Source organism: Procambarus clarkii, chromosome 60 (assembly GCF_040958095.1).
Source record: "Procambarus clarkii isolate CNS0578487 chromosome 60, FALCON_Pclarkii_2.0, whole genome shotgun sequence".
NCBI lineage: Eukaryota > Metazoa > Arthropoda > Malacostraca > Decapoda > Cambaridae > Procambarus > Procambarus clarkii.
The window spans coordinates 15,448,593-15,475,707 of NC_091209.1; the positions used below are offsets into that span (position 1 = coordinate 15,448,593).

The 27,115-nt window shown below is 44.4% G+C and overlaps 3 protein-coding genes across 7 annotated transcripts in view; 1 reads left to right on the top strand and 2 right to left on the bottom strand.

The window, feature by feature from the left end:
- Positions 1 to 27,115, bottom strand: part of LOC123766787 (TBC1 domain family member 2B) — a 425,460-nt gene that overhangs the window by 60,143 nt on the left and 338,202 nt on the right. The gene's annotated exons all lie outside the window — the stretch shown is intronic.
- LOC123751104 (CDAN1-interacting nuclease 1) overlaps positions 1 to 27,115 on the bottom strand; it is a 201,766-nt gene that overhangs the window by 25,919 nt on the left and 148,732 nt on the right. The window contains exon 1 of one of the 4 annotated variants that reach the window (XM_045733204.2): positions 457 to 566. The exons of the other annotated variants lie outside the window; for them this stretch is intronic. Within the exon in view, the coding sequence (XP_045589160.1) occupies positions 457 to 488 (32 nt within the window). The 5' untranslated portion in view covers positions 489 to 566. Of the gene's footprint in view, positions 1 to 456; positions 567 to 27,115 lie in introns of those variants that run through there. 4 annotated transcript variants of the gene reach the window in all.
- LOC123766788 (uncharacterized) overlaps positions 2,451 to 27,115 on the top strand; it is an 80,468-nt gene continuing 55,803 nt past the window's right edge. Inside the window, 1 exon segment of the mRNA XM_069307563.1 lies at positions 2,451 to 2,721. The gene's annotated coding sequence lies outside the window, so the exon portion shown is untranslated.

The window sequence follows — 27,115 nt, forward strand, 5'->3', positions numbered from 1 at the left end:
TTTCTTATGAAATGATAAAGCTACCCATTTCATTATGTATGAAGTCAATTTTTTTTTATTGGAGTTAAAATTATCGTAGATATATGACCGAACCTAACCAACCCTACCTAACCTAACCTAACCTATCTTTATAGGTTAGGTTAGGTTAGGTAGCCGAAAAAGTTAGGTTAGGTTAGGTTAGGCTGGTTAGGTAGTCGAAAAACAATTAATTCATGAAAACTTGGCTTATTAGGCAAATCGGGCCTTGCATAGTAGGCCGAGAAGTGCGTTCTGGCTACTAGGTATATATATATATATATATATATATATATATATATATATATATATATATATATATATATATATATATATATATATATATATATATAAAGTTTAAAGTAGATGGTGACCAGACACAATTCAGAGTTACAGTTGTCTACAGTGGCTCAGGTGTACTTAAGATTACCTTTGCTTTACCTTGTGGTACAATCAAATCCAGAGTTATCCATGGTATTCTTTGCCAATCTGAGTGCTGTTCCATCTTCCAGACAGTGTTCAGTGGTGTGAGTGGTAGTGCCAAATGGAACAATTGTGTTCAGCGGTGTGTGTGTGAAACAGTGGTAGTGTTGCAATCTACTGACCCATCCACCTGCCATCCTGTCAACCCCCCCCCCAATCCCCCCCCTCCAATCCATCACCCCCCCCCCTCAGTTATCAGATACACTTCCTGTCCATGTGCTTCACCACTCACAAACCTCACTCTTAATATCTCGCGACTCACAGACGTCACTCATAATCTGTCTCAACTCACGTCACTCATAATCTGTCTCAACTCACGTCACTCATAATCTGTCTCAACTCACGTCACTCATAACTTAACTCACAGACGTCACTCATAATCTGTCTCAACTCACGTCACTCATAACTTAACTCACAGACGTCACTCATAATCTGACTCAACTCACGTCACTCATAACTCAACTCACAGACGTCACTCATAATCTGACTCAACTCACGTCACTCATAACTCAACTCGCAGACGTCACTCATAATCTGACTCAACTCACGTCACTCATAACTCAACTCACAGACCTCACTCATAATCTGGAGACGTTGACACCTCGTCAATTTTCCCAGAAAACAACAGAAAATGTTTCGCTTTCAGCAAACACTGAAGACAAAAAAATGCCACGTCCAAAGTGTGCAATAAACAGGAACCAGCAACAAAGGGATAGAAAACCACATGGAAAAGAAAATAATAGAACAAGAAATGGAAACGTTAATAGAGGAACGCTCAAGGGATGATAAAAGAAAACTGGAATACTTGACGAACAGGGGTATACATGTATACTCAGCTTCTTGGTGAGTTTACATTAGTCCTGGACAATGTTCAGGACTTAAGTATACTTTTTGGTTGGTCAGTAAGCTATTGTGGTGGTCTTAATAATCCTCCAGACGTTGAAAGGTCTTAATATACCTCCAGAAGTTGATAGGTCTTAATAATCCTCCAGACGTTGATAGGCTTTAAGTCTAAGTAAACTTAAGGAAAGAGAGTTGAAGACATGAGGATTTATAAGTCCCTGTTGAAATGACTCAAAACTTGCATAATGCCATCGACAAGTTTGTTAATTAATTTAAGTCAGATCAGGTTAGGTTGGTAAGGTCAAGTTAGACTAAGTTAGGTCAGGTTAGGTTAGGTTAGGTTATTATGGCTAGAGCAGGTCAGGTCAGATGAGACTACGACCAGGTTAAATTACTTCAAGTCAGGTTAAGTTAGATTAAGCCAGGTCAAATTAAGTTAGGTCAGCCGAGGTTAAGTCAAGCGTTACACAGTTTGTATTAAAGATTATAGGGTTTGTGTCAAGAGTTAGAGTTTGCGTCAAGAGTTACAACGTCAAGAGTTACAGAGTTCGCGCCAAGATTTAGAGAGTGTGTTAAGATCTACAAAGTTATGTCTTGAGTTATAAGTGTCGAGTTACAGGGGGTTCCTATCGAATGTTACAGAGTTCCCAGTGAGAGTTACAGCGTCTGTGACAAAGATTGGGCAGAATAGTTTTGTCATAGAGGATAACGTGATCCTGGCTCCACTGACAAGTCTGAATGGACTGTAAGGATATCCAGAGGAACACAAGAGTGAACGAGGAAATTGCAAAGCCACTAATGCCTCACACCGGCAGCTGTAAAGGGGTTAATGAACACAACTCTCCATATTATGAGCTGGCGATCACCCAGAGAGAAATGGATAGGGGGGGAGACTGGGGGGGGGGAGAGGATTCGTGGGGGTTTCACACTGGGAGGAGAGGAAGGATGTCGGTGAGGGGGGGGGGTAAGGGGAGTGTTTGTGTTGGGGAGAGGAGGGGGGGGATAGGACGGGGGGGGATGCTGGGGTGATCTGGGGAGGAGGTAGGGAGGGAGGGGGGTAGTGGCGCTTCACCCGCAAGAAGTCGGTGTCGCTAACAGGTGTCAGGGGCTGCGGCTAGGCGCGTCGTTTCATTGGGCACCCCACCAGCTCCCAGCACGCACGCTGGAGTCCTTGCCTCCTCTCCTCGTACGCACTCGCACGCACTCCCTCAACCCTCACGGACTTCTGCCACCACCTACACCAGTGGCCAGGAACAGTGTCGCGGGAAAGCGTTCCTACCCGGCCATCAGGCGAAGACCCCCAACACACCCTCACTATCACCTCCCAGAAGGAAGGTCTTTGTTAGAAGACGCTGGACGCCGCAGGAGAAACCCCATGATGTGAGTACTCCATGTTGACGTTGTGTTAGGACCCGGGAGAGGGCGGGGAATGGTAATAATCAGGGCTTACAGTAGCGACAACGCAATCACACGCGATGATACTGTTATCAATACATTGGCAGACGTCTCCACGAGCCTCCACTCCCTCAGCGGGCACGCTTCCAGTCATTCCTGAAGGCTGAGGCAGGCGCTCCTCCAGGCACACACACTAACTCACTCACTTCGAACTCGCAGAGTTCGAAGTTCTGGAGACTGGCTGGAACCTCTAGAGGCTTAGGTGGTCATTACTGGGGATTTCGAGCAGGCACTTGTGGTGCCTGAGGCTGGGACTTTTGGTGTTGAGGTGGGGCTAGTCTGTGTTCTAGAGGGCCGTATGTGTGGGTGTGTAGTGAACACCGTGAGTGTCAGTCTCTGGATGGCACACGGTGCTAGACCTTCAGGGAGGAGTGGGTGTAGGTGTGTACTGAACACCCAAGATAACCAACCAGTCCTTGTGAACTCATTTGAGTACACACTCCACCACACCAGTCACCCCCTCCCTCCACTGCCACACACACACACTCACTGCCACACACACTCACCGCCACACACACTCACCACCACACACACTCACCACCACACACACTCACTGCCACACACACTCACCACCACACACACTCACCACCACACACACTCACCACCACACACACTCACCACCACACACACTCACTGCCACACACACTCACTGCCACACACACTCACCACCACACACACTCACCACCACACACTCACCACCACACACACTCACTGCCACACACACTCACCACCACACACACTCACCACCACACACTCTACAACACATTCACTACCACAAACTCACTACATTACGCTACCTTTCTGATAGGGAAGATAAAGACAGTTTATTTAACACAAGGGGCACACGAACAAAGGGACACAGGTGCAAACTGAGAGTACCCAAATGAGCCACAGGGACGTTAGAAAGCCCTTTTTCAGTGTCAGAGTAGTTAACAGATGGAATACATCAGGCAGTGATGTGGTGGAGGCTGACTCCACGCACAGTTTCAAATGTAGATATGATAAGAGTCCAGTAGGCTCAGGAACCTGTACACCAGTTGACAGTTGAAAGGCGGGACCAAACAGCCGAAGCTCAACCCCCGCTCACCAAAATATGGGTGAGAATTCTAGATCTAGTTAGGACTCGGTATATATTTGAGAACTCACAACATGGGTTGGAATTTATAACAAGGGAGGAATTTTCTCAATATAGATGGAGATTTAGAAAATGGGTAAACTCATAATATGTGACACTATGGGTAAAACGTACAATATGGGTGGCGGACTCATAAGATGAATGAGACTCAAAATATGGGTGGCGGACTAATACGCACAATATGGAGAAATGACTCATAATATGGGCGGGAACTCACAATATGGGGACCCACACTGTGTTACTCTGGTCCACACTGTGTTACTCTGACATAGGGATTATTTAGCATTTACGATATTAACAGTTATAATGACGGTATTAGCAGTTATAATGACGGTATTAGCAGTGATAATGACGCTATTAGCAGTGATAATGACGGTATTAGCAGTTATAATGACGGCATTAGCAGTTATAATGACGGTATTAACAGTTATAATGACGGTATTAGCCGTGATAATGACGGTATTAACAGTTATAATGACGGTATTAACAGTTATAATGACGGTATTAACAGTTATAATGACGGTATTAACAGTTATAATGATGGTATTAACAGTTATAATGACGGTATTAACAGTGATAATGACGGTATTAACAGTGATAATGACGGTATTAACAGTGATAATGACGGTATTAGCAGTTATAATGACGATAATAGTAGTGGATAATGACCCTATTTACAATGATAAGATATTAGCAGTAGTCCTGAAATAAATAAAAGAGTATGCATTAACTCTGCAACCTTGACTCACTACAACATCATTCAACACAAACAAGTTCAACGTGGCAACAGTAGAAGTTCAACACAAATGCAAGTTCAACATTCAACACAAGTTCAATATTGCAAGCTGGCCTCTCTTGAGGAGTTTTTATCTCCTGATGTTTCTCACCCTCACTTCACTGACGTCATGTCACTCACCTTCACTTCACTGACTTCACATTTCATTGACATGTTCTAGTCCTGTGTCCCTCTGTTAGATCACTGTTTGATCTCTGTTAGGTCACTGTTTGATCTCTGTTAGGTCACTGTTTGGTCTCTGTTAGATCACTGTTTGATCTCTGTTAGGTCACTGTTTGATCTCTGTTAGGTCACTGTTTGATCTCTGTTAGGTCACTGTTAGATCACTGTTTGATCTCTGTTAGGTCACTGTTTGATCTCTGTTAGATCACTGTTTGATCTCTGTTAGATCACTGTTTGATCTCTGTTAGGTCACTGTTTGATCTCTGTTAGGTCACTGTTTGATCTCTGTTAGGTCACTGTTTGATCTCTGTTAGGTCACTGTTTGATCTCTGTTAGGTCACTGTTTGATCTCTGTTAGGTCACTGTTTGATCTCTGTTAGGTCACTGTTTGATCTCTGTTAGGTCACTGTTTGATCTCTGTTAGGTCACTGTTTGATCTCTGTTAGGTCACTGTTTGATCTCTGTTAGGTCACTGTTTGATCTCTGTTAGATCACTGTTTGATCTCTGTTAGGTCACTGTTTGATCTCTGTTAGGTCACTGTTTGATATTTGTTAGGTCAATGTTTGATCTCTGTTAGATCACTGTTTGATCTCTGTTAGGTCACTGTTTGATCTCTGTTAGGTCACTGTTTGATCTCTGTTAGGTCACTGTTTGATCTCTGTTAGATCACTGTTTGATCTCTGTTAGGTCACTGTTTGATCTCTGTTAGATCACTGTTTGATCTCTGTTAGATCACTGTTTGATCTCTGTTAGATCACTGTTTGATCTCTGTTAGATCACTGTTTGATCTCTGTTAGATCACTGTTTGATCTCTGTTAGATCACTGTTTGATCTCTGTTAGATCACTGTTTGATCTCTGTTAGATCACTGTTTGATCTCTGTTAGGTCACTGTTTGATCTCTGTTAGGTCACTGTTTGATCTCTGTTAGATCACTGTTTGATCTCTGTTAGGTCACTGTTTGATCTCTGTTAGATCACTGTTAGATCACTGTTTGATCTCTGTTAGATCACTGTTTGATCTCTGTTAGGTCACTGATAAATCTGGTAGATCGCTGGTAATGTGGTCATAAACCTTGTGGTAACGACCGGGCCGCGGGGACGCTAAGCCCCGGAAGCACCTCAAGGGAACCTCAAGGTAAGGTAACGCTGTGTGGTCATAGCCAACATCAAGCTAACGCAAGAAGGTCAACACAACTTGGAGGGTGACCTAACGCCAGCATACCAATGTGTAACTCCAGTGTGACCCCTGGGGTGGGGGCAGGGGAGGGGGGGTATTTATCTCGGGTCAGCCTCGTTGAGGTGTGATAACCCCCGCTCCTTTGGCCTGTCCTGGGCAGCTGGTCAATACCCCCCAGGTCAGGTCTGGACCTGTTCGGCTCGCTATCTATCCGCAACACACCCCCACACACACACAATACATTCTACCCTCAACACACCCACACACAGCACTCCGCAACACTCTATATCACATGAACTTTATTCTCTGTTTTTCTTCCTATTATAATAATTATCATCCTTAACATATTCTGTTTTTCTCTTCGCATTTTGGTTGGATTTCAAACCAAAATCCTCGTGTTATGGATTTCAAAACACGCGGTTTGAAAAGTTGTTTTAATTCTTGAATTTTTTGCACGTTTTTGCAACAGAAAATAGTTAAATGATTTTAATATTTATCTGGCTATAATTTATCTTGACATGTGTCTTAACATAAACCTCCCTGTTCTAACTTAACCTAACCAAACCTAACCTAGTCCTGACTTAGCCTATTCTAACCTAGTATTGACATAGCCTATCTTCAACTAACCAAGTCCTAACCTAACCTTACTCAGTCTTAACCCTCAACTTTCTCACTCTACTCGGTCTTTGTATCATAATGTATATTACACTACCATTGGATTATAAATTAATATTTTCTGTACATTTTGTAGCATCCTCTGTGATAGCCATCAGAGAGGATGCTAGCTCTAGCTATCTTTGTACACATTCTTGCTATCTCTTATGATCATCTTCAACTAGGTTCTGTGTGTGACCCCCTCCTCGATCTATTTTTATGAATCACTAATAATCTGCTTCACGCTACCCTCGCTGTTATCACGCTCACTCTGACCTTCACTCCGAGGCCATCCCTCTCGTGGTGGACCTTCCAATACCACTCACAGTACGCAGTCCAGTGTCATACATAGATTTAACTCGCATACAACTTTCATACACCGAGTGTGTATGTATTTATACAGCTTCTCAGTGTGTATATACTAATAGTTTAGTTCTGGAGTAAGTCATGTACACTGAGAGACTTAAAAACATTCTGGCTGATTAGTTAATAATTATTGGGGAGGGGGGGGGAGGTATAATAAACCTAAACCTATAATAGCTCTCTCTCTCTCTCTCTCTCTCTCTCTCTCTCTCTCTCTCTCTCTCTCTCTCTCTCTCTCTCTCTCTCTCTCTCTCTCTCTCTCTCTCTCTCTCTCTCTCTCTCTCAATCTCTCTCTCTCTCTCTCTCTCTCTCTCTCTCTCTCTCTCTCTCTCTCTCTCTCTCTCTCTCTCTCTCTCTCTCCTTGCCCTGGCCTCTCTCACTCATCCCCTCTCCCACCGGACGCTGTTTCCTCAGGCAAGTCACAAACTCAGTGGTTGACCACAGTACCACTACTATAACTTTTTACTCTCACTAAAGAGAGAGAGAGAGAGAGAGAGAGAGAGAGAGAGAGAGAGAGAGAGAGAGAGAGAGAGAGAGAGAGAGAGTGAGTGAGTGAGTGAGTGAGAGAGAGAGAGAGAGAGAGAGAGAGAGAGAGAGAGAGAGAGAGAGAGAGAGAGAGAGAGAGAGAGAGAGAGAGAGAGAGAGAGAGAGAGAGAGGAGAGGAGAGGAGAGGAGAGGAGAGGAGAGGAGAGGAGAGGAGAGGAGAGGAGAGCAGCCTAGTGCAAAATAACTTTCGGGGTCGCCAAGATAACAAAACTGCCTGTGACATCCTCCCCCCCCCCCCCCACCACCACCACCAGCTGCCATCCACTCGACAAGTCAGTCAGTCAAGTCACACCTCGACCTGGCTACACAGTCACAACCTATACTACTCTCAAGATGGGTATTGGGCACATAATACGTGAACTAAACTGGCATTACTATAACTGTCACCAGCATAATTCCTCCGATAATTTTCACACTAAGATTTGTAACTCAATATCTCAAGTGAAAATGATGGTTGGAACATGACTTACCAGCGTCCCAAATCGACACCTTCTAACCCATGTATGCATAGTATGCATAGTATGCCTTCTAATGCATAGTATAATTACAGTAAACATTATTTAGCGTGTCGTTATTTTCGCTAACATGACTCAAATGACAAAGGGTTTTGATTAACATGTTTAAGGAAGCATCAAGAACCCGACTGTCACAAACCGGGTGGAGGTGATTGACAGCTCTTATCACGGCTGTCACACCCGCTACCCGGCGTGATAACGCGTCCTCTCGCCCAAGGATCTCGCTAAATAGATCTCGTTACATAGATCTCGTTACATAGATCTCGTTGAAATATCTTGTCGCATAGATCTCGTTACATAAATCTCGTTGAAAGATCTCGTTAAAAAATCTTGTCACATAGATCTCGTTAAAATATTTTAAATAGATTCCGTTAAATTTACTGGACTCGTTGAAAGATCTCGTTAAAATATCTTAAATAGATTCCGTTAAATTTACTGGACTCGTTGAAAGATCTCGTTAAAATATCTTGTCACATAGATCTCGTTAAAATATCTTAAATAGATTCCGTTAAATAGATCTCGTTAAATCAATTTCGTTACATAAACCTCCTGGAGCAATATATGTTATAGTTGTTGTGGTTAAAGGCCAATAATATATATAGATTACATGTTGTGGGTTAAGGTTTATAGAATACAGATTACAGTATATGTTATGGCTTAAGGCTTATATTGACTTCCAAATCATTAAGTCTGAAATATAACTTGTTAAGTCCTTCAATTAGGTATTCTGAAATACTAAAGATTGAACATACGTAGTGTGTAGTATATCAAAATATACCGTTCTGCGACTTCCTCTCGTAATTAAAATGTGACTTTATTCATTAAATGTCTAAGGGGCGAAGATAACATACTTTACACACAGAAATGTTTATAACATACTAATGTTTATAATGTTTATAACATACTTTCTAACCCGCAAATAATTCCTAACTCTAAAAGCATTTATGGCTTAAGCAAACTTAAGCATATATTCTCAGAAACAGGCTAAGCATTTTTGCTGTATGAACACACATAATTATACTGCATCTGGTGTATATATTGATGTGAGTTAAATTAATTTCGATTAAGTATAGATTTAATGTTAAACGACAATCTATATTTCTAACTTTCAAATCTCCTTTAATTCCAAGTATTACATTACTGTAAACCTTGTGTATATATACACCTAGAAGTAGGACTTCAACCTACTTTAATTATCATTAATTATAATTTGGTTTGATGTTAGGCTCAAAGCCTATCAACCGCGTAATGGTTTTAAATAGGCTACCGCAATCATTTACCAACCAACAAGTATACTTTATCCCTGAACAAAGTCCAAAATTAATCTCAATCCTCATTATGAGTAAAAATAAACATTACTCACAAGGGAACACTTCAAGTATGTAGATATATGAGGAAGAGTTTCCTCTCAGGGGGAAAAAATGGGACCCATACCTAGGAGAAAGGAATGTACTAGGCATTAGAGGAGATTTTTTAGGTTCCCACCAATGCAGGTTCCATTTTCCTACCATATATATATATATATATATATATATATATATATATATATATGTCGTACCTAATAGCCAGAACGCACTTCTCAGCCTACTATTCAAGGCCCGATTTGCCTAATAAGCCAAGTTTTCATGAATTAATGTTTTTTCGTCTACCTAACCTACCTAACCTAACCTAACCTAGCTTTTTTTGGCTACCTAACCTAATCTTACCTATAAATATAGGTTAGGTTAGGTTAGGTAGGGTTGGTTAGGTTCGGTCATATATCTACGTTAATTTTAACTCCAATAAAAAAAAATTGACCTCATACATAGAGAAAAGGGTTGCTTTATCATTTCATAAGAAAAAAAATATAGTAAATATATTAATTCAGGAAAACTTGGCTTATTAGGCAAATCGGGCCTTGAATAGTAGGCTGAGAAGTGAGTTCTGGCTACTAGGTACGACATATATATATATATATATATATATATATATATATATATATATACGTACTTCAAAACAAGATATCTGTATCTGATATCAATACGATGCATTACCTTGGCATAGGTTCTGCCATTTTAACATGTTCGTATTGAATATAATGGCTTCGAACTTAAATCTTAGGTCTATAAGGGTATTTTTAGATAATAGGCTTTAGTCCAGTAAATTATAGTTTGTAATTACGAATTAGAGAAGAAGCTTGATAACGGCCGGACGAATTAATCACTGACAGGATGAGTGCAAGGCTTTATACATTACAAGTTTATCCATTCAGCAACACCAGTGTACATGGTGTACTTGTTCTATTTCTGTATGTGTGTGTGTGTGCTGGTTTGGCTGTCTCATTTAATCTCTCATGTGCAGGTGCTGGAGTCCGTGCGTCCGGCTTGGTTTAATTTCTTGCTTCGGCGCTGTTCGGACTCTAGAGTTTCCTCCTCTGCATATTTATTTTACGTCATCATCATCATGCCTCGCCTGCTAGTCGATCATCATGCCTCGCCTGCTAGTCGATCATCATGCCTCGCCTGCTAGTCGATCATCATGCCTCGCCTGCTAGTCGATCATCATGCCTCGCCTGCTAGTCGATCATCATGCCTCGCCTGCTAGTCGATCATCATGCCTCGCCTGCTAGTCGATCATCATGCCTCGCCTGCTAGTCGATCATCATGCCTCGCCTGCTAGTCGATCATCATGCCTCGCCTGCTAGTCGATCATCACGCCTCGCCTGCTAGTCGATCATCACGCCTCGCCTGCTAGTCGATCATCATGCCTCGCCTGCTAGTCGATCATCACGCCTCGCCTGCTAGTCGATCATCATGCCTCGCCTGCTAGTCGATCATCATGCCTCGCCTGCTAGTCGATCATCATGCCTCGCCTGCTAGTCGATCATCATGCCTCGCCTGCTAGTCGATCATCATGCCTCGCCTGCTAGTCGATCATCATGCCTCGCCTGCTAGTCGATCATCATGCCTCGCCTGCTAGTCGATCATCATGCCTCGCCTGCTAGTCGATCATCACGCCTCGCCTGCTAGTCGATCATCATGCCTCGCCTGCTAGTCGATCATCATGCCTCGCCTGCTAGTCGATCATCATGCCTCGCCTGCTAGTCGATCATCACGCCTCGCCTGCTAGTCGATCATCATGCCTCGCCTGCTAGTCGATCATCATGCCTCGCCTGCTAGTCGATCATCACGCCTCGCCTGCTAGTCGATCATCACGCCTCGCCTGCTAGTCGATCATCATGCCTCGCCTGCTAGTCGATCATCATGCCTCGCCTGCTAGTCGATCATCACGCCTCGCCTGCTAGTCGATCATCACGCCTCGCCTGCTAGTCGATCATCATGCCTCGCCTGCTAGTCGATCATCATGCCTCGCCTGCTAGTCGATCATCATGCCTCGCCTGCTAGTCGATCATCATGCCTCGCCTGCTAGTCGATCATCATGCCTCGCCTGCTAGTCGATCATCATGCCTCGCCTGCTAGTCGATCATCATGCCTCGCCTGCTAGTCGATCATCATGCCTCGCCTGCTAGTCGATCATCATGCCTCGCCTGCTAGTCGATCATCATGCCTCGCCTGCTAGTCGATCATCATGCCTCGCCTGCTAGTCGATCATCATGCCTCGCCTGCTAGTCGATCATCATGCCTCGCCTGCTAGTCGATCATCATGCCTCGCCTGCTAGTCGTGTTCTGCCTGACGCGGGGGGTTTTGACGTTCGAAATCTTTGCAATATTTGCTTTTGAAGTTGTTGACGGAAATTACTTCTATGACGTCTTTCAGTCCATTTCTCTGTTAATACCCGCACCAGTTGGGAGCACTGCCTCAAATTTCTCAATCATTTCTCAATAATTTTCTCGATTCTCAATTTCTCAATCGGGAGCCGATCGGCCGAGTGGACAGCACGCTGGACTTGTGATCCTGTGGTCCTGGGTTCGATCCCAGGCGCCGGCGAGAAACAATATGCAAAGTTTCTTTCACCCTATGCCCCTGTTACCTAGCAGTAAAATAGGTACCTGGGTGTTAGTCAGCTGTCACGGGCTGCTTCCTGGGGGTGGAGGCCTGGTCGAGGACCGGGCCGCGGGGACACTAAAGCCCCGAAATCATCTCAAGATAGATCATTTGCGTTTGCTGATTTCACCGGCGTCCTCTTGTCTTGCCTTTTCTCAATTTACGGAGGCTGTTCTTGTCCATCTTGTCTATTCCACTCTAGGGGTTGTGATAGAGATTTTGTTTTAATTTGCTACGTAGGTTAGTCCCGTTAATTCCGGCACCAGTCTTGTTGCAAGCTTCAACACTTTTACAAGGTTCAGCTTCGTGGTTCAAGAGATGAGGATTCCATGCCCGTGCTGCTTATTCCAGTGTTGGTCTCACAAAGGTTGTGTACATCATCTTGAATGTCTTCATTTAGATTTTTAAATGTCATTCTTATGTATGTCAGCTTCCCATGTGCCGCTGATCATATCCTGGTCACATGCGCCTCAGGGTTTAACGCTTGTATTATATCCCCTTCCAAGTATTTTTATATTTCCAATTCCTGTAGTTACCTTCACCTTATGGCGTACATTCTTTCTGATCTACTGCTCTTTTCCATTTTCATCCCTTGCACTTGTTTGTGTTGAACTCTAACAGCCATTTGTCTGACTCGCTTCTGAGATTGATCAAGGTCCCTGTGAGCATAAGAAATATTGCCGGAACAAACGTGGACGTCTTCAAGAGAAAACTGGATAGTTTTCTTCAAGAAGTGCGGGACCAACAGGGCTGTGGTGGCTCACTCCAAGCAACAGCCTGTTGGACCAAGCCTGGCCCCCGGGCCGAGCTTGGGGAGTAGAAGAACTCCCAGAACCCCATCCAGATACAATCCAAGTCCAAAGTGTTCCTACAACACTTATGCTCAGTTATCATCGGTTTTAAGATTCCTCATTATTTTTGTGTCGTCTGTATAATGAACAAGTACAAACTCACTTCATCAAGTAGGTCGTTCATATAAATTTGAGACATTAATGGTACTAGAACCGAGACGTACGAACCCTGTTTATCACCTCCTCCAGTTCTGCACCTCTCTCACTATCACCTTTTGTTTTGTACCCTTCAGGTACACCTTTGTCCACACTTCTGTACCTTTCCTCTAATATCTGCTTGTCTCTCCGTCAGCCATTTGTGAGGATAATTATCATATATGCCAACAAGCTTGAATGGTCCCCCAAGCCAATATGCAACTGAAATATATATACTATATAAGCTGTATATATATTATATATACAGTTTATGAGAACCCATTTCAATCAGCCGTCTTTCTCCTGCCTGAGCGAGTGTGTGAGAGTGAAGGCCTGAATGAGAGTGCGTGAGCCTGTATGAGTGTGTTAGTATTTGGGTATCTGTGAGTGTGTGAGCGGCGACTTGAGTGTCTTAGTGCAAGGACCTGATTGAGTGTGTGAGAACGAGGGCCTAAGAGAGAGAGAGAGAGAGAGAGAGAGAGAGAGAGAGAGAGAGAGAGAGAGAGAGAGAGAGAGAGAGAGAGAGAGAGAGAGAGAGAGAGAGAGAGAGAGAGAGAGAGAGAGAGAGAGAAGTGAGAATGTTTATAATAACGAAGCTGTTACGCAGGATATCCTGCCTGCTCATAACACACATAACGTGTGCGACCCTTCACCAGTATGCTTGGGTGCACGTGTGTGTGTGTGTGTGTGTGTGTGTGTGTGTGTGTGTGTGTGTGTGTGTGTGTGTGTGTGTGTGTGTGTGTGTGTGTGTGTGTGTGTGTGTGTGTGTGTGTGTGTGTGTGTGTTGTGTGCGTACCTACCAATGCTTACATACCAGTGACCCCGGGTGAGTGAAATCTATCACTTTGTGCCCCGGCTCCAAGCCTTGTTGTACCTGGCGTGCTTATAGCTGTTCAAATTCTTATGTTAATTCTTTGCGTTGTGGATGGAAGTGGCTTCGACAACTTTTGCCATCAATGCATTCGACTTGTCGATCGCCTCTGTCGACCGAAACTGTTCTTATAGGATACGACTCAAGTGGGTATCAGCTTCTACCAATTTCTCCTTGTCCTACCATCGAAGTCCTATAGTCTTACCATCGAAGTCCTCTTGTCCTACCATCGAAGTCCTCTTGTCCTACCATCGAAGTCCTCTTGTCCTGCCATCGAAGTCCTCTTGTCCTACCATCGAAGTCCTCTTGTCCTGCCATCGAAGTCCTATAGTCTTACCATCGAAGTCCTCTTGTCCTACCATCGAAGTCCTCTTGTCCTACCATCGAAGTCCTCTTGTCCTACCATCGAAGTCCTCTTGTCCTACCATCGAAGTCCTCTTGTCTTACCATCGAAGTCCTTTTGTCCTACCATCGAAGTCCTCTTGTCCTGCCATCAATGTCCCCTTGTCCTACCACGGAGCCCGCCTCAGGCAAGCGCCACCATGAGATATACCTAATCTACGGAACGTTAATGAGTTATATCAAAGCTTTTTGGTGGTAGGCTCAAGGCTACTTAATGACAATAGCTTAAGGCCACTTACCCCAGTAGCTTACTGACCAACCAGGAAGTATACTTAAGTCCTGAACATAGTCCAAAACTAAAGGAAACTCAATGTATATACCCCGAGAAGCGCTGTACAGTATACGAAACATTAATTAAGAAGGCATGCAGGCGACGAGTCACAATAACGTGGCTGAAGAATGTTGACCAGACCACACGCTAGAAGGTCGTCGTCCCTTCACCTTCTAGTGTGTGTGGTCTGGTCAACATTAAGAAGACATACTTAAGCTACTAAGCGTCACAAAATATACCGCAGCGTGATTTTCCCCGAGGCCAGAGAGCTGGGCAGCGTCAGCCTCCATATTCCTTGGAGCGTGAATGGCCTCTCCAGCTTGCACAAACTCACTTTTGCCCATCTTGTCTACAACGGGTCCATCTTATCGTATTCGTACCTTTTTATCAACAGCCAGCTAGATACTACCACAGGATGTTTGTTTACAACTTTGTGCTTAGCAACTATATATTTATACATATATATATATACAAGGTTCATGACTAGGCTGCATCAGTGCATGAACTGACTGCTGCCTGGGTCTACGTCAAGTAACTGATCACAGTCGCTGTGTTGTCGCTATTAATGATGTTAAGAAGGTGGTGAAAGAGTGGAGTTTGGGATTTCGGTGCGTTTTTCCCAAGATAGATTTGCTTTTGTTTATAATTGTTTGAAAGACCATTTAGTGAGTGAACTGGTTTAGCGTTGGGCTTAAAAGCCTGTAAAACGAGAATTGTTTACAAAATGCACATATTATGCTATGAGGTACGTCTCTGGATGGAGGTATCCAGTCAGTCTTCTCAAGGTTTCCCAACGTCAAGAAAATGGTCAATGTAACGTATCCTCTCCTAACCTACCAGAGGACCCAAAACAGAAAACGGGACAGTACGTCACTTTCGCCAGCCGCTTCCATTTTCTAGTACGACGAATGTTGGCCGTATGTAACGCATACGAGCGAAATATGACGTTCTTTGTAGGGGGACAAGTTGATATATATCAGTGAACTAGTCGGACAGCCTAACAACCTCTGGAGGCTTATTAAGGCCACCATAAGTGCTTACTGACCATCCCGCAAGTATACTTTAGACTTGAACATAGTCCAGTGAAGTCAATTCTTAGTGAATATACACTAAAAAGTGCGCTACACCTTGAGGAATAATCACTTCCTTGATGTTGACCAGACCACACACTAGAAGGTGAAGGGACGACGACGTTTCGGTCCGTCCTGGACCATTTTCAAGTCGATTGTGAATGTTATCACTAAGTTATACCAAGTTATCACTTCCTTATATCACTTTCTCCTGATGAATGTACAGTATAGTTCTTTAATTCGGTACCATCTTGAGGTTATCTTGAGATATCTTGAGATGATTTCGGGGCTTTAGTGTCCCCGCGGCCCGGTCCTCGACCAGGCCTCCACCCCCAGGAAGCAGCCCGTGACAGCTGACTTTCACCCAGGTACCTATTTTACTACTAGGTAACAGGGGCATAGGGTGAAAGAAACTCTGCCCAATGTTTCTCGCCGGCGCCTGGGATCGAACCCAGGACCTGGACTTGGCACGCTGGACTTGGATCATAAGTCCAGCGTGCTGTCCGCTCGGCCGACCGGCTCGCTAAATTACCATAGTAATTTTCTCGCGAGTTTTTTAACATTTGGATTCAAGTTTTTAGACTGTTGATGTCATAGAATAACCGTCTTTGGTGTTTATAATGGTATAATGAATTATATAATATCATTATCAGAAATATTTAAGACTTCCCAGCTTTGTTTAGCAGTTTTTCCCATACCTATTTATTCAGCCTTTCTTCATCTAGTCAGACTTTTTTTGAATTCCAGTGACGTCATTCATTTATCTGTTAGTATTTCCTAAATATTTTTCGGTTTATTATATTCTGCTATTATATTAAGACAAAGCTATCAAATGCTAATACAGCCTAACCTAACCCCAAGCTAATATAGCCTATCCTAACCCCAAGCTAATATAGCCTATCCTAACCCCAAGCTAATATAGCCTATCCTAACCCCAAGCTAATATAGCCTAACCTAACCCCAAGCTAATATAGCCTAACCTAACCCCAAGCTAATATAGCCTAACCTAACCCCAAGCTAATATAGCCTAACCTAACCCCAAGCTAATACAGCCTAACCTAACCCCAAGCTAATACAGCCTAACCTAACCCCAAGCTAATACAGCCTAACCTAACCCCAAGCTAACCTCCCCGGCCAGGATACGAACCCAGGCCAAAGCACCGGCCGAGTGCCTTACCACTGCGCCACGGGGACTGGTACTCCAGTGTTTTGTCTGGCCAATGCCCCGTGTTGAGGCACGGGGGCTCAGGCTTCCTCACCAGGTCAACCAGGTTTGGGTATTTCCTTGTCGCTTACCCCTGGGTGACGTCAGGGTGGTGGGTGGCCGGACGTCCGAACCCTCCACCTCCGGCCACGCCCGTGTCTATATACATGTCCGAAACGGTGAAAACCCCCCCTCACACGCCCGCGCCACCCACGCCCTCACCGCCCCACGCCCAACACAAGCCTCGCACCTGCCTTTCCTGGCGGCACGGGGGTAAAGCTTGAGTCACAGGGGGATATCACCTGGGTCTTGAATGCATCTCACCCACTTGTCGTGAGTCGTACTTGACGCACGTTACCGTACCATAGCGCACACGTTAACGCTAACTAGCGCACACGTTAACGCTAACTAGCGCACACGCTAACGTTAACTTGCGCACATGCTAGCGCAAGTTCAGACAGAGGAATTGGTAGGCGATTACATATTAACACCTGCGTTCGGAAAACTGTACATACACCACCAGTGGGAGAGTGTGGTGAGGACAGGTTGGGTGTTCTTGTGTGGTGTAGGTGGCCCGGGCTGAGTAAACACCCGCCAGCCACGATATCCAGCTTCCTGGTTCTAGGATATACCTGCTAAGCCCAACTCCCATTCTCGCGACACCCTAAAGTGTCTCTCTCACTACCTACCACCCCTCTTTCTCTCACCCCCTCCTTTCCCTATGACACCCTTCTCCTCCTCTCCTTAAAGACCTCATTTCGAGCCCTCCCTCTCTCTCTTATTCGGGTACTTATTTTCCATCTGTGTATCCTTGTTCTTAAATAGTTCTTGTTTACCTTCTCAATCCATCCTGTTTTGATCATGTCTTCCCTGTTTCTTATATATTCCAGTAACGTAAATTACAGTAACGTAAATATAGTTTCTTTGGTCTTTCCTTGTAATTCTTGCCTCTCGGCTCTGGGACTAGTCTGCTGGAATACCTCTGGATTTATCAAAGATTAGTCCTGGACATATGGCTCGTCCTGCACAGACTTTCTCCATTCATTAAAATATAACCGAAACTGGATATAAATTGGATGTGTTTACATTCAGGAAAAACCATGGGTAAATACTGGTTAGGAATAATATACCGAGTTATGTAATAGGTGTGGGGTCATGTATCTATTGGTGATACATTTATATGGATGAGTTTAGGTGGATATAAATAGGCACTGCCACGTATGGGCCAATAGGTATTCTGCAATTTACCTAATTTGTTATGTTCTTATAAATGATTATGTTCAGACTTTTGAAAGAGGCTTTAAAGCTTTTAAGGAAAGTTTTTTCCAAACTTTTTTTAGGGATAGGAAAAAAATAAAGCTTTTTGAAAGCCTTACGTTAGACAAGCATTTACACACACACAGCCGATGTTATCCAAATGTGTGATAACCTATGTTATCCTATGTTAACCAGCCTATGTTATCATGTATGCCCCAGACGCCTGGTAGAGCGTCAAACTGACCCGCTAAAGAGGTTTCCTCTCCCTCGCGAGTATTCACCTATATGTGCACGTGGGCAACGAGTTCAAGCTCCTGGTCACCGCTTCTTCACAACGGCTCCACTATAAAGTTTCGTATTTACATCTGAATGTGCGAATAGAGTTGATGATTAGTTCTTGATACTCTCTCTATCAGACTATGCTGGTCCCACCCCTCTTGTAGTCCTTTGTTTTAGTCCCACCTTTTAACTACCCTCGTTTTGGCCCGACCCGTTGGTCCGACCCGTTGGTCCCACCCGTTGGTCCCACCCGTTGGTCCCACCCGTTGGTCCCAGCCCTTGGTCCCACCCATTAAGACTACTTCAGTTTTATTGTCCGTCATACTGAACACACTGTCTATGTCCACCTTATGTATTCTTCTCAGTATTTTGTACACTGTAATCATATCTCCTCTGGTTCTTCTCTTTATTACACTAGATCGAGCTCGACTAGTCTGTCCTCACTGCTTAATTGCTTCAGTTCCAATTTCTTCAGAGTCCGACGTGAAGTCCTCTATGATCGTCCTGCCATAGGTTGTGTGTGTGTGTGTGTGTGTGTGTGTGTGTGTGTGTGTGTGTGTGTGTGTGTGTGTGTGTGTGTGTGTGTGTGTGTGTGTGTGTACTCACCTAGTTGTGTTTGCGGGGGTTGAGCTCTGGCTCTTTGGTCCCGCCTCTCAACTGTCAATCAACTGGTGTGTGTGTGTGTGTGTGTGTACCGAGGCGTGGTCCAACACGCGGGCCTCCCGGGATTTCCCCATCAACCTAAAACGTTGTGACGGACGGGAGAGAAGGAATGGGTTATGGATAGGAGTAGACAGGGGTAGAGATGGATAGGGGATAGGGCCGAGGGGGAGCGACGAGAGGTAAGAGCAAAGAACACGAGGAGAGATAGTAGACCTTTTCTTCTCAATTCTAAAATAGAAAGGCAGACAAGAGAGAAGTTTTATTACAATGGGAGATATTTGGCGCCCTTTGTTATTATGTCCAAGATCAATGTTCTCAAAGCTCCCCTCGGGGCTGAGCTGTCGGGGCCAAGCTCTGGGCGCCAAGGTGTCGGGGCCAAGCTCTGGGCGCCAAGGTGTCGGGGCCAAGCTCTGGGCGCCAAGGTGTCGGGGCCAAGCTCTGGGCGCCAAGGTGTCGGGGCCAAGCTGTCGGGGCCAAGCTGTGGGGGCCAAGCTGTCGGGGCCAAGCTCTGGGCGCCAAGCTGTCAGGCCCAAACTGTCGGGCCCAAACTGTCGGGGCCAAGCTGTCGGGGCCAAGCTCTGGGCGCCAAGCTCTGTGGACCAAGCTGACGTTTGGTAATGGATGGAAGGAGGGTTGGTGATGATTATGAATAGTTAATGGTGGTTAGTTGGTGGGGGATGGTTATATACCGTCAAAGCACTGGGTGGTTACGTTAAGTTATAGTTTACCCCCTTGTAAAGTTTCGAGAGTCCTACTCCTGGTAGGCCAGCAGTTTTTTTTATTATTATTATTTTCTACCACAGACGTGGCAGTGATGGGATACAGCACCTAGTATCCTAGTTGTAGGATACAGCACCTAGTATCCTAGTTGTAGGATACAGCACCTAGTCTCCTAGTTGTAGGATACAGCACCTAGTATCCTAGTTGTAGGATACAGCACCTAGTATCCTAGCTGTAGGATACAGCACCTAGTATCCTAGTTGTAGGATACAGCACCTAGTATCCTAGTTGTAGGATACAGCACCTAGTATCCTAGTTGTAGGATACAGCACCTAGTATCCTAGTTGTAGGATACAGCACCTAGTATCCTAGCTGTAGGATACAGCACCTAGTATCCTAGTTGTAGGATACAGCACCTAGTATCCTAGTTGTAGGATACAGCACCTAGTATCCTAGTTGTAGGATACAGCACCTAGTATCCTAGTTGTAGGATACAGCACCTAGTATCCTAGTTGTAGGATACAGCACCTAGTATCCTAGCTGTAGGATACAGCACCTAGTATCCTAGTTGTAGGATACAGCACCTAGTATCCTAGTTGTAGGATACAGCACCTAGTATCCTAGTTGTAGGATACAGCACCTAGTATCCTAGTTGTAGGATACAGCACCTAGTATCCTAGCTGTAGGATACAGCACCTAGTATCCTAGTTGTAGGATACAGCACCTAGTATCCTAGTTGTAGGATACAGCACCTAGTATCCTAGTTGTAGGATACAGCACCTAGTATCCTAGTTGTAGGATACAGCACCTAGTATCCTAGTTGTAGGATACAGCACCTAGTATCCTAGTTGTAGGATACAGCACCTAGTATCCTAGTTGTAGGATACAGCACCTAGTATCCTAGTTGTAGGATACAGCACCTAGTATCCTAGTTGTAGGATACAGCACCTAGTATCCTAGTTGTAGGATACAGCACCTAGTATCCTAGTTGTAGGATACAGCACCTAGTATCCTAGTTGTAGGATACAGCACCTAGTATCCTAGTTGTAGGATACAGCACCTAGTATCCTAGTTGTAGGATACAGCACCTAGTATCCTAGTTGTAGGATACAGCACCTAGTATCCTAGTTGTAGGATACAGCACCTAGTATCCTAGTTGTAGGATACAGCACCTAGTATCCTAGCTGTAGGATACAGCACCTAGTATCCTAGCTGTAGGATACAGCACCTAGTATCCTAGCTGTAGGATACAGCACCTAGTAGTTTATATCCTGGCTTAGAATCGTCAGCTGATATCGTTATGTTATATATCGTTAAAATAGACATAATATATCACAAATATACTGCGCTTGTCTGATGTTACTGTGAATAAAATAACGAGAGAGAGAGAGAGAGAGAGAGAGAGAGAGAGAGAGAGAGAGAGAGAGAGAGAGAGAGAGAGAGAGAGAGAGAGAGAGAGAGAGAGAGAGAGAGAGAGAGAGAGAGAGAGAGAGAGAGAGAGAGAGAGAGAGAGAGAGAGAGAGAGAGAGAGAGAGAGAGAGAGAGAGAGAGAGAGAGAGAGAGAGAGAGAGAGAGAGAGAGAGAGAGAGAGAGAGAGAGAGAGGAGAGAGAGAGAGAGAGAGAGAGAGAGAGAGAGAGAGAGAGAGAGAGAGAGAGAGAGAGAGAGAGAGAGAGAGAGAGAGAGAGAGAGAGAGAGAGAGAGAGAGAGAGAGAGAGAGAGAGAGAGAGAGAGAGAGAGAGAGAGAGAGAGAGAGAGAGAGAGAGAGAGAGAGAGAGAGAGAGAGAGGAGAGAGAGAGAGAGAGAGAGAGAGAGAGAGAGAGAGGAGAGAGAGAGAGAGAGAGAGAGAGAGAGAGAGAGAGAGAGAGAGAGAGAGAGAGAGAGAGACGAGAGAGAGAGAGAGGAGAGAGAGAGAGAGAGAGAGAGAGAGAGAGAGAGAGAGAGAGAGAGAGAGAGAGAGAGACAAAGGTTCAAGTGTTTTCACTTTGAACTTTCAGGATCCGGGGATCCACAACGTCGCTACAATGGTGTAGTAACGACAAGACGGGTGTGAGAGAGTAGACGCCAGAGAGTCGGCCACCAACGCCCTTCCGTTAGTGGGCAGATCAAGTACCTCCAGGGGGAGGGGTGGAGGCCTTGCCCCCCGTCAGTGGTGGAGTTACCCTAGTTTTTCCCTCCTGCCACGTGGCCTGGTTGGGTAAAGGATGCAGAGAACGCGCTTGTGCAACAACGTTGTGCCGTATGTGTTCTTGTTCTATTATTTGTTCTTGTTGTTGTTCTGCTGATGTGTAGCGTTGTTTGTTTGCGAGTGAAAGCCTTGGCAAGAGTTTACTAACCAACCAGCAAGTATACCTACGCCAAGAAGCGGGGTAGGTACACTTTACTGAGAAAACTTTTAAACTTTTGAGAAGAGCATATGACACTATCCATCAGTAGAGCGTCTCTTTCAGAGACTATCGTGGGAGCCATGACCGAAGATTATGCAATAAATTCACTTTTTACCCTAAAATGAATAAGAAACAGTTCAAAAATGATTTCCCGCTGAAATGCCTCGTGCATGTAAACTAACTCTCTCTCTCTCTCTCTCTCTCTCTCTCTCTCTCTCTCTCTCTCTCTCTCTCTCTCTCTCTCTCTCTCTCTCTCCAAAACCACCAATTCTACACAGTTTGCAACAATCTTGCACAGATCTTGCACCAAGCTTTCGCATAATCTTACACAACATACACCCATCTACATTAAAATGAATGACGACCTCGCAAAGATACGTGTATAACCCGAGGCAGTTTTATATACTATATTATAATATATATATATACATATATATATATATATATATATATATATATATATATATATATATATATATATATATATATATATATATATATATATATATATATATATATATTTGGTGTATACTGGCAGCAGGTTTTCTTTCAAACATGTTTCATTGAATATGACCGCATATTCTGTATTTATTATTTTCTGGTTTAGGGCTTCTATCCCTCTAACTATTTTCTTAGCATCAGGGCTTAATTGAAATAGGAGTTCTCCAAAACTCATTTTCGTACTTTTAAGGTGAAGAAAAGAAGTGATTTACTATAGAGTGTATTACACTTATTTGTATAATTTGCACGACGTTTCGAACCTCCATGGTTCATTCTCAAGTGAACAGATCTTACAATACTAGTTGATTTTATACCCGCATTAGGTCAGGTGATAATACAATGAAGGTGAAAACATGGGGGGATACATAAGGGATAAACATAGGGGCTGCAGAAGGCTTATTGGCCCATACGAGGCATCTCCTATCTAAACACAAAGATTAATCCAGTGTAATTGGCCTGTTATGTTGGACATTGTCTTCTGTGTTGGCATCGATATGTTCTTGTCTTGTCCTTACTCTCATGGTGGGTAGAGTAAATAGTTCCGTGATTTGGGTGTTCATGGTAGGTCGCTCTATTCTATGTGAAGCAATTATGTGAAGCAATTCACATAAGAATAGAGCGACCTACCATGAACACCCAAATCACGGAACTATTTACTCTACCCACCATGAGAGTAAGGACAAGACAAGAACATATCGATGCCAACACAGAAGACAATGTCCAACATAACAGGCCAATTACACTGGATTAATCTTTGTGTTTAGATAGGAGATGCCTCGTATGGGCCAATAAGCCTTCTGCAGCCCCTATGTTTATCCCTTATGTATCCCCCCATGTTTTCACCTTCATTGTATTATCACCTGACCTAATGCGGGTATAAAATCAACTAGTATTGTAAGATCTGTTCACTTGAGAATGAACCATGGAGGTTCGAAACGTCGTGCAAATTATACAAATAAGTGTAATACACTCTATAGTAAATCACTTCTTTTCTTCACCTTAAAAGTACGAAAATGAGTTTTGGAGAACTCCTATTTCAATTAAGCCCTGATGCTAAGAAAATAGTTAGAGGGATAGAAGCCCTAAACCAGAAAATAATAAATACAGAATATGCGGTCATATTCAATGAAATATATATATATATATATAGTTACCAATAGGAAAATAATAATAATAATATGTGCTTTTGATTTTCAATTTCGAAACCAACTTCCTGAAAACGCGGTAGAACTTGACGCAAAACATTGGGGTCCGCTTCCTCCTGGCGGCGATAAGCGGAATGTACTCGATTTACGAAAATCCACACGTTCGAACTTTGACGTTTTAATTCGTAAATATTTTTTGCATTTGTTCTAGCAAGGTCTTGATTCAAGCAGCGTTGTACAGCATCTTACTTGACAGACAGTACAAGTGAGGACGAATCTAAGCTGCTCTAAACCAGCTCTAATGGTCTGAAACAGCTCTAATGGTCTGAAACAGCTCTAAGGGGTCTAAAACAGCTCTAAGGGGTCTAAACCAGCTCTAATGGTCTAAACCAGCTCTAATGGTCTGAAACAGCTGTAAGGGGTCTAAACCAGCTCTAATGGTCTAAACCAGCTCTAATGGTCTGAAACAGCTCTAAGGGGTCTAAAACAGCTCTAAGGGGTCTAAACCAGCTCTAATGGTCTAAACCAGCTCTAATGGTCTGAAACAGCTGTAAGGGGTCTAAACCAGCTCTAATGGTCTAAACCAGCTCTAATGGTCTGAAACAGCTGTAAGGGGTCTAAACCAGCTCTAATGGTCTGAAACAGCTGTAAGGGGTCTAAACCAGCTCTAATGGTCTGAAACAGCTGTAAGGGGTCTAAACCAGCTCTAAGGGGTCTAAACCAGCTCTAATGGTTTGAAACAGCTCTAAGGGGTCTAAACCAGCTCTAAAGGGTCTAAAACAGCTCTAAGGGGTCTAAACGAGCTCTAAGGGGTCTAAACCAGCTCTAAGGGGTCTAAACCAGCTCTAAGGGGTCTAAACCAGCTCTAAAGGGTCTAAAACAGCTCTAAGGGGTCTAAACGAGCTCTAAGGGGTCTAAACCAGCTCTAAGGGGTCTAAAACAGCTCTAAGGGGTCTAAACCAGCTCTAAAGGGTCTAAAACAGCTCTGAATGTCTAACATAACTCCAGAAATAAAAGAAACAATAAAGCTTAACACTAAAGAGTGCTACAAATATGTAAAATATTACTCTTATCAAACGTTTCACAAATTTCTCCATGTAATACTTTTTCCCCATCGTGAAAATTATTTTAAATCTTGCAGGCACATATGCACACACACACACACACACACACACACACACACACACACACACACACACACACACACACACACACACACACACATACACACACACACACACACACACACACACACACACACGCAGCCAGACCTCAACCCCCGCAAGCACAATTAGTTGAGTACACACAAGGACTCAAGCAGAAGGCATGGGTGGAAGATGGAGACCCGGATTCCCATATTCAATAGCGCACATTTATAGTACAAGAGAGAGAGAGAGTGAGAGAGAGTGAGAGAGTGAGAGAGAGAGAGAGAGAGAGAGAGTGAGAGAGAGATTCACATTACAAAAAAAACATATATACCAAAAATTGACCAGACCACACTAGAAGGCGAAGGGACGACGACGTTTCGGTCTGTCCTGGACCATTCTCAAGTCGATTGTGATTTCGATCAAGTCATTCTCACAATCGACTTGAGAATGGTCCAGGACGGACCGAAACGTCGTCGTCCCTTCACCTTCTAGTGTGTGGTCTGGTCAACGTACTTTAGCCACGTTATTGTGACTCATCGCCTGCATATATACCCAAAATTAATACAAAATGGCTCCAGTTCACCAAATTCTTGGAGTATAACGTATTGGAGTGTAGGATCTTGGAGAGTAACATGAGAAAATAGAACAGGAACACTAACATCGTTTGGATTTCTAGTTGAGCGTAACGACAGGAAATGGAACTTCCGGTGGATGGGTGGATGTGAAAATCCTGGTGACAGTGGCAATGTGGCACTCATGCTGTGGCTCCCTTGTTGTGGCACTCATGCTGTGGCGCCCTTGTTGTGGCACTCATGCTGTGGCGCCCTTGTCGTGGCACTCATGCTGTGGCGCCCTTGTTGTGGCACTCATGCTGTGGCGCCCGTGTTGTGGCACTCATGCTGTGGCGCCCTTGTTGTGGCACTCATGCTGTGGCGCCCTTGTTGTGGCACTCATGCTGTGGCTCCCTTGTTGTGGCACTCATGCTGTGGCGCCCTTGTTGTGGCACTCGTGACGTGGCACTCGTGACGTGGCACTCGTGTTTGCACCGTCACCGTTCACACATACAATGTCTCTCGTATCTCCGGCTATCTGGCTCAATTGTCACATTATAAAAAAAACAAAAGGAGGAGGAGAAAAACAGCCACGTACTCACCTAATAGTGACTACGAGTAAGTAAGATCTATCTCTCCGTGTCCCACCTACCAGACACCATACACCTACCGTGTTCTACAGAACCACTTAAGTCTTGGTCATAGCAGACTGTTCCCCGTGAATCATACGTTGAATATTTCCGTAAACTATTGCATAAGGAAATGACACACACACACACACACAACACCTATTCCTTCACCTCCTCCTCCTCCTCGCCACCCTCCTATTCCAAGCATATCCGGCTCTCTCCAGCAGGCGGGTCTTTCCTCGTCAACTTCCTCAAGGAGTGTCAACATCTGTCAAGTCGGCCAGCGGGTCAGGAGTAGCCAGGACCCACAAGCCAGAGGAGAACCACGCCCACAAGACAGCCAGACCTCAGCAGTGGCGAACTGGAAAGCGTCAGGAAAGGCTCGTAGGTATGAGTAGCAAGATCTTGACACTGCCGAAGAAACCAGCTCCAAGGAAGAAGACAGGAAAGTCTTAGAATGATCTCGGGGACGTCTTAGAGAGAGAGAAAGGCCACTGGAACGTCTTAGAAAGAGAAAGGCCACGGGAACGTCTTAGAAAGAGAAAGGCCACGGGAACGTCTTAGAAAGAGAAAGGTCTCAGGAATAAAAGTTAGGTGGGCCCTTGAGGTGCGAAGAGGAAGTTGTACCCAAGTAAACACAACTGGTCCTTGGTCCGCCCCACCTGCGGCCCACCTGCGGCCCACCTGCGGCCCACCTTTAGGGCTGGCTGGCAGGGGAACCTCCCAAGGTCACCACTAAACCACTGATCATGCATCAATATTATTCTTCCGTTCCCAACGTTCCGGCCGTTCCCGTGATGAACACATTACCAGGAACACGAGTTATCGTAGCTCGTTCAGACAAGTCGACCGTTTGATAGCAATGATGATAGCGACTATGGTGGACCAGGGGGGGAGGAGGGGA